This window comes from Eubalaena glacialis, chromosome 19 (assembly GCF_028564815.1).
Source record: "Eubalaena glacialis isolate mEubGla1 chromosome 19, mEubGla1.1.hap2.+ XY, whole genome shotgun sequence".
Taxonomy (NCBI): domain Eukaryota; kingdom Metazoa; phylum Chordata; class Mammalia; order Artiodactyla; family Balaenidae; genus Eubalaena; species Eubalaena glacialis.
Window position 1 is genome coordinate 41,885,157 of NC_083734.1, and position 12,228 is coordinate 41,897,384.

Consider the following 12,228-nt stretch of genomic DNA (forward strand, 5'->3'; position numbering starts at 1 on the left):
AGAAATTTCCATTTTTGCCTTCTTACACAAGGATACCTATGCCACATTCTAGCTCATGAACCTGGTAGGTCCACCTAACAGGATCACATTCTTCAGACCTTTCTAGGAAAAGGATGAGGACCTCTTTGCACTTACAAAGTACTGGATTCTTATCAAGTGAAATTAGTCTTGAGCTGTTCCACATAGAACCAGCACAGGGAGGGCAGCTGCCCTTTGAAGTGGAATGGCATATGCCAAGTTGTGTGGATTATTCAGGAGAGCCAGGATCTAAACTCAGCTCTCAGGCAAAAAACACATAAGCTAAAATTACTCCAGAAAAATCACCTAGGGAGGCCCCTTGGTGGAGATGCTCACCAACTCTAAAGCCCCACCTGGGTGGTTTTTTCCCCCATTGTAGGAGCACAGTGGTTGAATAACAGATGATTTTTTTTTTTTTTGTATTTCATACTACAACAGACATTTTCCGCTTCTTAATATTTTCGCACAATTGTCAGATGAAATAGTAATCATTCCCTTCATGTGTATTGTGAAGCAAGGCATTAAAATGTGATGCCTGCTTTATTTCCTGTCAAAATAGCCTTCTCACCCTCTAAGGCAAGCTGTGTTGACAGCTGTTTGGCTGCTACGAAATCTGTGAGTAGAATGGACAGGGCCCCAGAGACAGGTCATTTGTAAAGTGTTTTTGCTGTTCGTAAAAAGAAAAGTCTTATTAAAAAAAAAAAAAAAGCACCTGTTTACAGATATATATTGGTGGAATGTGTGTAAATTCAATTCCCAGTCCCATTCCAGCCAGTAGCACATACGTTCTGACCCCCTGGGCAGAATTTTTGCAAAAGTCCATCACTCTGGGTCTCACACCAAGAAATCTGCTTATTTCATACCTCTCAAAATGTACCTTTTTTTCCCCCTTGGGCCCTCAAATGCTGGTAAGCTCTCTGCCTGTGTCTACAACCAGAGAGAATGTGAGCTCTGGAGGGCTTTTCTAGGTCAAGGATGTTAGACGGGTGGGGCATATGTGCTGCCACCAACCATTCTCATACCCGTGGCAGACAGCACTAACTGATCACAGTGCTCTCTCGCTGAATGTAGGCACTGCTTTGGATCTTTCAGGATATAGTATCCAGTCTCAACTGAGCAGAACTGGCAAGTGAGTTATCCTGTTTGCCATCCTTGATCCATAAATTTGTAATCTTCTCTACCATCCACTCCACTCCCTGAAGGAAATGGGTTTAAGAAAATTATAACCATCTGTCCTTCACAGGCAATGCTTAGCTATGTTAAACATTAGCCAATTGTGCTTTTACCATTGTATGTTTGAAAACATACATGCTTTAAGACATGTGACCCATCAAAGTTTTACATCCACTTACCCAGGGCTACATCATTTATGCCACCAATCACAGGATCATGCGTCCAAAAAAATGAAAGCATTTGGTGACTTATTTAATAACTACAGACCAACATATGCACAAAACCCATTCTTGAATCATATAGTTTAGAACTGATAAGCAGCATTTCTCTAACTGGTGGAGTTGATATGGATTTTTTTTTTTCCTGCCCTTTGAATACAGTCTCAAACTGTTTCCTTTAAAAGTCAGGCTTGTGGTTTCAGAACAAGATGATGTAGAATCATTTTTCCCTCCTCCTCAACTCTAAATACAACTTAAAACCTTGGAAATTTATTAAAAAGACAATGATAAAAGGACTCTGAAAGCTGGAAAGAAGATGGTGGATTGATTAGGGAACCTCAGGACTTGAGGAACAACAATGTGGTGACTTTCCTGGGTTTTCTTTTCATCTCCCACACCCGACTGGGCTCTGGAGAGGCCTGCAACCCAGAACCACCAATAGACAGAGACAGGGAAGAAAAAAGGAAGGAAGGAAGAAAGGGAGGGAGGGAGACAGGAAGGGAGAAAAGCTTGCTTTCTCTGCCAAAGGACAGGGAAGGGGAAGCCTAGTAGAGACCTACTGGGGAGCTCCAGCCCTAGCTCCACACCTGGGTACCAGCAGGTGGCCCAGTTCATTCAGAGCGGGATTGAAGCCCTATGTCTCCCTGCCCTCCACCCAGTGATATTAGGAGACCCAGGCCCAGCAGTGTCTGCCTGCCCCTCTGCAGAAGGTGGTCCAGCAACACTGTGTGGCCCAGGGAAGCACCTTCCTACACTGCAGAAGACACCAGCAGGGATTGAGTGGGAGTCCTGGCAGCACCCAAAGAACAAGCAGACCAGAATAGTATTGCGAAGGCTCAGAAAACTATAATGTCATTGGAAATAAAACCCATAAAAGAAGCAGAAACTTATACACTACACCTAAACAGGACTCCTACCTGCTATAATAGAAGATGTAAATAGCATTAAGAGATTCCTAACATAATTACCCAAATATCCAGGATACAATAGAAAATCACTCATCATATCCCAAACCAGGAAAACCCCAATCTAAATAAGAAAAAAAAAAATCAACCAATACCAATATGATATGATTCAGATGTTGGAATTTATCTAACAAGGATTTTAAAGCAATAGTAAAAATGCTTCAACAATCAATAACAAATTCTCTTGAAAAAAAATTTTTTAAACAGAAAATCTTAGCAAAGAAATAGAAGCTATGAAAAATAACCAAATGGAAATTATAGAAATGAAAAGTTATTGTAAAATTTAAAACTCAGATGAACTCAGTAGTAGAGTAGAAATGACAGAAGATCAAATCAGGGTACTTGAGGATGATCAATAAAATTTACTCAATCTGAACAACAGACTGGGAAAAAAAAAAAAAAAGAGAGAGCCTCAAGGACCCATGAGACAATAACAAAAGAGCTAACACTTGTATCATCAGAGTCCCAGAAGGAGAGGAGAAAGTGTGGGACCAAAAAGTACTCAAAGAAATAATAGCTGAAAATTCCCCAAATTTGATGAAAGATATAAATCTACATATTCAAGAAGCTGATAAACTCAAAATAAGCCCAAAGAAATCCATACCAAGATACATCATAATTAATCTTCTGAAAACTAAAGACTAAGGAAAAAAAAAAAATCTTAAGAACAGGGAGAAACAATGGGGAAGGAACACTAACGCAAGTTCTATTTTAGTATTACTATCAAGGAGACTGTGGAGGCCAGAAAAAGTGACACAACATTTATCAAGTGCTGACAGCAAAGACTGTCAACTTTGAATCCTATATGTGAGGAAACTATCCTTCAGGAACAAAGGGGAAATAAAGACATTCTTTGATGAAGGGAAGCTAACAGAATTTGTTGAGACTGACCCTTAAAGAATGGCTAAAGGAAGCTCTCCAAACAAAATGGCAGAAAGCTGGGACTTTCAGAAAGGAAAAAAACAACTGAAAAGGTAAAAATAGAAGTAAACATAATAGATTGTTCTTCACCTCTTGAGTTTCTTTATCCATATTTTCTGGTTGAAACAAAAGTTATAACCCCATCTGATGTGATGCTCCGTGTATGCAGAGGAAATACATAAGATAATTATAGTCTAAAAGTGAGGAGGCTAAAAGGACCAATTAAAAGACAGAGATTGGTAGAGTGGATTAAAAAACTTGACCCAACTATACGTCATCTACAAGTGTACATAGGTAGTCAGAAAGTAACGACGGAAACTTAAATATTACACAAACAATTTTTTAAAAAACATCATTTTAAAAGGCTATATTATTATCAGATAAAGTAGACTTTATCTACTTTAGTGAGTAAAAAGGCTCACTCCACCAAGTAGGTATAGCAATCCTAAATGTGTATGCACCAAACAAACACCAGAGCTTTAAAATACATGAAGCAGGGACTTCCCTGGTGATGCAGTGATTAAGGATCCGCCTGCCATTTCAGGGGACACGGGTTCGATCCCTGGTCCGGGAAGATTCTATATGCCGCAGAGCAACTAAGCCCATGTGCCACAACTACTAAGCCTGCGCTCTAGAGCACGCGAGCCACAACTACTGAAGGCCGCGCGCCTAGAGCCCGTGCTGTGCAACAAGAGAAGCCACCACAATGAGAAGCCTACGCACCACAATGAAGAGTAGCGCCCGCTCGCCACAACTAGAGAAAGCCCACGCTCAGCAATGAAGACCCAACACAGTCAAAAATAAATAAATAGGGCTTCCCTGGTGGCGCAGTAGTTGAGGGTCTGCCTGCCAATGCAGGGGACACGGATTCGGGCCCTGGTCTGGGAGGATCCCACATGCCGCGGAGCAACTGGGCCCGTGAGCCACAACTACTGAGCCTGCGCGTCTGGAGCCTGTGCTCTGCAACAAGAGAGGCCGCGATAGTGGGAGGCCCGCTCACCGCAATGGGGAGTGGCCCCCGCTCGCCGCAACTGGAGAGGGCCCTCATGCAGAAACGAAGACCCAACACAGCTAAAAATAAATAAATAAATTTATAAAAATAAATAAATAAATAAAAAATAAGTTCATTAAAAAAAACAGCTTGAGCACCAGTTGCTTTAAAAATAAATAAATAAGATACATGAAGCAAAAACTGATAGAGCTAAAAGTTGAAACAGACAAATCTACAGTTATAATTGGGGAACTCAACACCCTACTCTCAGCAATTGATAGAACTAGAACAGAAAGTTATCCAGCGTATAAAAGAACTGAACACCATCAACCAACAGGATCTAATTGACATTATAAAACACTTCCCCCAACAGCAGCACAATATACATTCTTTTCAAATGTCCATGAAATATTCACCTAGATAGGCCATATTAATAAATTTTAAAAGATTTGGAAATATAGAGTATGTTCTCTGACCATAATGGACTCAAACTAGAAATCAATAACAGAAGGACAACAGGAAAATCTCCAAACATTTAAAAGAATACCTAATATAACCTGAGCAGTTCATGGAAACTTCCTAGAGAATGGACTCTCTTGTATAAATAATGTATAGGTGTTTTCCAGGTAAAGACATACAACTATGGATTTTCCAGCTAGAGGGGACAACAGATGAATGGGATGAGAAGAAAACATGTCTTCTGTTAGTTGAAAAAGGCAAGGAATGATGAGATATAAGTTTGCAGACATTTGTCATTTTTGTGAAATTCTAGTATCTGAGCCTCATTCTAACTGGGGGGAAATTTCCTATTCTGGTGAGAAAGAGAAGCAGAACCCATGTCCAGCATTGGAAAAAGGCAGATACTCATTCTCCCAACCTCCCTTGCAGATAAGGAATGGGCACATATGATCTAAGTTACACCAATCAGATACACCTTCACTGACTTGGAATTGGGAGATAGTGACACAAAATGGCGGGGACAATGAAGACTTTTCAGAGGCAGCACTAGCAGGTCAGCAAGATCCAGTTCTAGATAGAGCAGGGGCAGCTGTGCTTGCCACAGCGCCACAGACCAGTTCTACAGCAAGACTTGGGGCGTTGTCCCTTGATGTGCCGCTTGAAGCTGGGTTCTGCAGTTTTCTAGCAAATACTGTTAACTATTTCATATTCTTTCAATAAATTATTTCACTACTTAAATCAAAGTCAATTTCTGTTGCTTGAACTAAGAATTCCTGTTGATAGAGGCTTCCAAGACAGGAGGAACAGGATTGAGGGGGGCCATATGAAGAAGTGTGGCTCATTCTGGAAGGAATGGCAAATCATTGAAGGTATTAAGCTAGAAAGTGATATGGGCATATTTTTGCATTAATAATACCGGTTGTAAATCACAAGCGCCTGAAATGGGCAGTAGCACATACAAAGGCTGAGAAGCAGGACTGGTAGATTAAAAATATGCAGGAAGGAGGAAGGGATGAAAGAGAGGGAGTAAAGGATGACTGCCAGGCTTACCTGGATGTCTAGAAGAATGGTTCCTCAAACTGAGATGAACTGGAACCAGTTTAAAAATGAATTTACATTTGGACATATTGATTTTTTCTTTAAACTTTTTATTTTGAGATAATTGTAGATTGACATGTGTGAAAGAAATAATACAGAGAGATCCTGTGTACCCTTTACCCAGTTTCCCCAGGCGGTAGCACCTTACAAAACTATACACAATATCACAGCCAGGATATCGATATGAGAGAGTCAGGATACAGAACAGTTTCACCATTGATAAATTGAATGTCATCAAAATTAAAATGCTTTGCTCTGTGAAAGATGAAAAGATAAATTACAGAAAAAATATTTTGCAGATCACATATCCAACAAAGGGCCTGGATCTAGAATATGTAAAAAACTCTCAAAATTCAATAAAAAAAAACAATCCAATTAGAAAATGGGCAAATGCACCAATATTTTACCAAAGAGGATATACAGATAGCAAGTAAGCATATGAAAGATGTTCAACTTCATTAATTAGAGAAATGCAAGTTAAAACCGCACGAGATGTTACTGCACACATGTTATAATGCCTAAAATTAAAAATGGTGATAACATCAAATGCTGCTGAGGATGTGGAAAAACTGGCTCACTCATCCATTGCTGGTAGGAATGTAAATGGTACAGCCACTCTGGAAATAGCTTTACAGTTTCTTTTAAAATGGACTTATCATACAACCCCACAAATACACTCTTGGGCATTTATCCCAGAGAAATCAAACTTATTTTCATGCAGAAACTTGTGCACAAAAGTTCACAGCAGCTTTATTCAAAACGGTCAAAAAACTAGAAACTACCCAAATGTCCTGCAATAGGTGAATGGTACATTCATAAACTGTGGTACATTCCTACCATGGAATACTACTCAGCAATAAAAAGGAATGAACTATTGGTATACACAACCTGGATGAACCTCAAGGAAATTATATGGAGTGAAAAAAGCCAATCTGAAAAGAATGGATACATACTGCATGACCCCATTTATGTAACACTCATGAAACAGCATAATTACAGAGATGGAAAACAGATTAGTGATTGCCAGGGGTTAGGGCTGGAGGAAGAGGGAGGCTGTGGCCAAAAGGGTTAGTACAGTAGAGTATTTCCATAATGGTACAGTTAACTGTCTCGAATGTGGTTGTACTTACACAAAACTAGACATGCTAGTTACACAAAACTAGCTATACACATACATACAAATGAGTGCATGTATAATTGTGAATTTATATATGCTCTATAGATTGTAGCAATGTCAACTTCCTGAATTGATACTGTACTGTATTTACACAAGATGTTAACATTGGGGGAAGCTGGGTGAAGGGTGCAGGAGGCCCCACCGTACATTTATTTGCAACTTCCTGTAAATCTAATTATTTTAAAATAAAACATTTATTTATTTGTGATAAGAACATATAAGATCTACTCTCTTTCAAAATAATTAGACCAATTACAGAAGACATGCAGCACTGTCTTGTCATGTGTTTTGAGAAATTTTTGACATTTTCAATCTTGCTTCTCCCTATAAATAAACAGAGTCCATGGAAACTTCAATGAAGCATTCTTTTCCAATCCTGTGTATTCACGGAGAAACTAATGGCATTTGTTCTCTGTGTTGTCTGAAACTTAATTTCCTCATACGCTTTTGTTTTCCATTTTGACAGAGCTGAACTTGTGGCTGGATCATCACACCCCACCTATTCTTTCCCCCGGGGTGGTGGTGATGGTGTATGTTTTAAAAAGTTGTCTCTTTCTCTCTCTCATTAAAACTTTTCATAGCCCCCCATAAAAATGCTTGTTGCATCTTTCCTTCTGCCTGCCCCATTCTGTCTCCATTTGGGGTTGGGACTTAAAGCCTTTGGGTACTTTAAATGTAACTTACTCATTTTATGTTCCAAGCTTTATTGTAGCATCCTAAGACCGAGCGTTCAGCCACTTAGGAGTGTCTTGAAATCCTAAGCAGCTAAGAAATCCTAGGGCCTTCTCTTGTCTTTTCCACGGTGAGTAACCTTGTATTCAGGGAGAGGACAGGGAGAGAAATGGAGAGCCATCAATTATACAGAACTGTTCTTTGGAAAGCTTGAGTGTCCATTTATCCTTCTCCCCAGGGGCAGCGGCGGAGCGGGGAAACTTAGTCATTACTAATAATATGAAATAATACAAAATGCCAACACAATATTACTTTTGAACAGTGACAGAGATCTGTAATATAAGTTTAGCATAATATTAAAGCCACAAGACCTCCTGTTTATGTCTTATTGAAACAAATCACTTCCCCTTAGACTCACGTAAAGCCTCAAAGCTGATGACAAAAGGCAGTCATTTCCTACTTGTATGCAGAGAGGAAACAAAGACAGAGCTCTAGTCACTGGCTGGATGGCCAATCAATATCACAGAAGAGCAAAATCCACCCCTTAGTTGGGCCCCTCGTTCTCCATCTACACGGTTTTTAGGACTTTGGCATCAACTGTGATCACCGTGTTCTCTAATAAAGAGCAGTCGTGTGAAGACATACCTATTCATCTCAGGAGAGAGGATATTTGGTTGTATTTCTGATATAGCGCCTTGAATTCTTGAAGGAAAAGAATCAGAAAGATTTATGTCAATGCCAGGGTGCTGATGCGAAAGTTGAAGTTCTAAATCCTACGGATGGCTTAGAAAAGGCTTCCAGACCAAAGCCAGGGAGTGGAAGTTTATAAAAGCACTGCAGATGGCTTTTTTTTTTTTCCTTCTTGAAGAGCCATTCCTAAATGAAGCAAATCAACCACATACTGAATTGTATACCCTCATCCCCTTTGCTTGTCCATTCATCCTGAATGAATTAAGGGATGAGGGAAGATGCTACCAGATATTCTCTGAAGCTGACACATAATGGCTTTGCTACCAAGCTGGTGGATGGTTTGCTCCTGTTGTTAGCTTTGTAGGCTCTGGGTAGTTTTTCTTTCAACGATTGTTGCATTTCTCATGATTTCACCCTCAGCCGCTTAGGGGTCTCTCCTGAGATTGGCTCTACTCTGAACGCAAACTCTGCGCGTGCATAGGAATATCACAGAGTACCCACGTGCCTGCCAGTCTAACTCCAACGACCTGCGGTCATAGTGGGGTTTGCGATCACCAAGCCTCTTCAGAATGCCCTGGTTTTCCATGGTGATTCTCACTAGCTCCTGGTTCCTTGTTTCTCTGTTTAAGCTGAAAAATACAAAATCCCAAGATGCGTGAAGAATAAAGTTCTCCTCCTGGATGGGAGTGGGGGAGATGAAGTCGTGATGTCATAAATCCAGGCTGCCAAAGTGCAGGGAATCAGCTGTCCCGCGGAGCCCTGAGGCCCTCTACGCCTGTTGAACCAGACCACACTCTGGGAAACGTGCAAAGCCTTTTCAGCTTAAGATCAGTGGTTCTCAGCCCTGCTGCCTACTAGAAAATTCTACTTTATTGGTCTGGGATGGAGCTTGGGCACTGGCATTTTGCAGAAGCTTCCCAGGCATTATCATGTGAAACCAGGATTGAGAATCTCTGGTTTAGAGGATGAAGTTCTTGCCTACAGATAAATCACAAATGGCTGATGACAAGTTTTGGTTCACCTCACTCCCCTCAGCTTTCAACTCAATTTCAGAATACAAGGATTACGAAAGACTTCTTGACACTCCCCCCGCCCTACACACACACACACAACCCTTTTCTTTCCCTGCATACACTCCTTTTGTAGCCCTGATCACACTGCATAACTATTTACATAAATGTCCCCCTTACCTGACATTGGGTTCTTTGGAGTTAGGAAATATACTTCTCATTTCACCTCTATAGTCCTGGTGCTTAGCACATGGTAGTTCAGGAAATATTTGTGGAAACAATTTTAAGAGTGCTGTAGTCCCAGCTATGGTCACCATTTTACAAAAGTGCTTTCTTGTGACAAACTCTGAATAGGACTCTGAAGAGTCTCTTAGAGGGAAAAAAAAGCTCTTTAACGCTAGAGAAAGGTCCCTGTTTGGAATGGTTTTCTTTCTCCTTAACTTGGTCTCTTTGGTTATCCCTCAAGATAACTTCCCTTAAGTATTCCTCTGGCACTAAAACCCAACAAGGGTGAAGTCAATTTTGACTTTTGGAAAATGAAATGAAGAGAAAGAATACTACCTCTTGGAAAAATATTCGTTCCAGCAATCCACCTTGGCGGGGCCGCGGTGGGCGTTGGCAATTTTCTGACACAGTTGCTTGTTTTCATATTCGATTTTGTCGATTCTCTTTTGTTCACCCTGGTGAGAAACCCCACCCCATCATGGTGACGTCATTGCTACATGGTGCTCCATCACACAATGGCTGAACATCCCCCTCCTCTGGGATTGTGCGAAAGGGGCATATTGGGGGCCACAGTGGAGACTGGGAGAGAAGCTGAGGAATCCAGGGGTGGTGTGTATGGGGAGGAGAAGGATGAATGAATCTTTGGTGAGGTGGGTATTTAGAAGGCTCTGGGAAACTGGCCTTCTTTAGGACATAGATAAAATCAATAATGGCAGGAACAAGTACCTGTAGTTTGCTCAGTTTTAAAATGTGATGTGTGTGCACCACTGGAGGCTTGGTATCAACAGTAGGCTTCACTAGAGAGGGGGGAAAGAAAGCAATGTTACATCACAGGTGTCCTCTTAGTAGCCTTAGAAAATCTGCTTACATTCTAGACAATGGCCCTGATTAAAACATTACAAGTTTGAATTCTGAACTAATCCAGTTCAGGAATTTTGGTTTAGTTGACTTTCCCGAACTGACATCTTTTGGAGAGTTTTGAGCAGACATGAGAGAATGGTGAGGGCTGTGAAAAATAAAATTTACAGACATAAATATCCTTTGAATCTAATGAAAGAAACCTCTCTCCCACCCTTTCCCAGTACGAATAGCCTGGCTACTGGATGCTGAAATCCTATCCTCTGTCTACCTTACTTTGGCTTTAAAGAGTTTAAATGAGCATATCCATCAAATGAACTCCCTGGTGGAAGATAAATTTGCAAAGCCATCTATTGGTCTGGTTTACTGTCAATATCTCTAAGGTGGGCCCTTCCAGGACCCTAATCGCAGTGTCCAGTTCAAATTGCCCCACGTACCTATTTGTATTCTATTCTTATGAAATACGTAGTGGCCAAAGTCCAGTTTCTTCCTGAATGATGTGCTCTGTCTATGATTAGAGACGATTACAGGGTAGGCTAGATAATCCAGGGAATTGTTCATCTTCTCTTCCTAGTCTCACTTCAGAAATGAGGCAGCCAGGCTCCTCTGTGAGGTACTTAGCTGTGCCCATGACGGGCTGTCATAGTTACCCAGTTATGACATCAGGGACAGGTCCCCTGGAAGAAGGAGGAGCCCCAGAGCATGCCTGGCCGTCCCTGGGCTCCTCTTTTGAGAGCTAACCCAGTCAAGATGAGGGGGGAGGCTCAGAAGCTTTCCCAGCTGTCTGGAATGCAGGTGCCACCAACAGCAGCAGGAAAATGTGTGGTGTCTGGGAGGGGTGGGAAGGCACGGGGTGGGAGTGGGGAGAAATCCAGCCTTGGTTACACACCTTGAGCTATAAGTTTAGTCTCCACTGCAATGGTTTCCCTGAAGGTGTGAGACTACAGCTGTTTGCAGAAGTAAAAGACCTTAATGATAATTTGATCCAATTTCTTCATTTTGCAGATGAGGAAACTGAAGTCCAGAGCAACAGCCAAACTGCTGTAGAACAAGTTAGTGGCAGAACTGGGCTCAGGATGTGGGGTTTCCTGAATTCCCAGGACCACACGTGCTTTTTGGAGAGGTGGGGGGATCTGCCATTTTCATGGCAGTGGAGAACAGAGACGGTCTTTTGCTGGCAGTTGGACCTCAGTAAATGATGAGTTGCTGACATCGTGTGGCTCATAGTGGGCTGGCAGCTGCTCCAGGAAGGGCTGCAAAGGAGCGGGATTCATGTCCACACTAGCACAGGGTGTAGCACCTAGTGGGTGCGCTCCACGTTTGCTGATGAAGAGAGGGAGAACGCCTATCCAGTGCTCACTATGTAGAGCTGGGCGCTTTCCTGGCATGTTAATCTTTCAAACAACCCTAGCAGTTAGGTGCTGTTATTACCCTCATTTCGGGCTCAGAGAGGTTAAGTCATTGCCCAGGGCCGGAATGCCATGCTTGCTTGCATAGACCCCAAGCTTTAAGCACGATGCCAACTCTCACTGAAGGCTGGAAGAAATGTGCCCCAGAGTTGGGCTTCTCAAACTTTAACCTTCGTAGGGATCCCCAGCGGGGCGTATAAAATGCACATTCTCACTCAGCAGGTCTGAGCTGGGGCGGAGATTCTGCATTTCTGACCAGCTCCCGGGTGATGCCAACGCTGCTGGTCCGCCGCAGGCAGAGCTCACAAACGGAACCCGGGTGTCCCTGTAATCCTGAGAAAATT

At 41.9% G+C, this 12,228-nt stretch overlaps 1 protein-coding gene across 1 annotated transcript; it reads right to left on the reverse strand.

The window, feature by feature from the left end:
- Nucleotides 1-8,346: 8,346 nt before the first annotated feature.
- CFAP97D1 (CFAP97 domain containing 1) lies at nt 8,347-11,036 on the reverse strand. Its single transcript, XM_061175895.1, has 5 exons — nt 10,913-11,036; nt 10,344-10,414; nt 9,954-10,072; nt 8,888-9,011; nt 8,347-8,394 (listed from the first exon to the last, which is right to left on the reverse strand). Exons 1-5 carry the CDS (start codon nt 11,034-11,036, stop codon nt 8,347-8,349), a joined length of 486 nt encoding a protein of 161 aa, XP_061031878.1.
- Between the last annotated feature and the right edge of the window lie 1,192 nt (nt 11,037-12,228).

Bases quoted from the DNA above. Each gene is read 5' to 3' on its own strand.
- CFAP97D1 (XM_061175895.1), bottom strand. From the start codon at position 11,036: ATGAACAATTCCCTGGATTATCTAGCCTACCCTGTAATCGTCTCTAAT. The intron at 10,073-10,343 runs GTACTTGTTCCT...GTTTCTCACCAG, and splicing joins TAAAACTGAGCAAACTACAG to GGTGAACAAAAGAGAATCGA. The intron at 9,012-9,953 runs GTAGTATTCTTT...TGTATTTTTCAG, and splicing joins AACGAATATTTTTCCAAGAG to CTTAAACAGAGAAACAAGGA.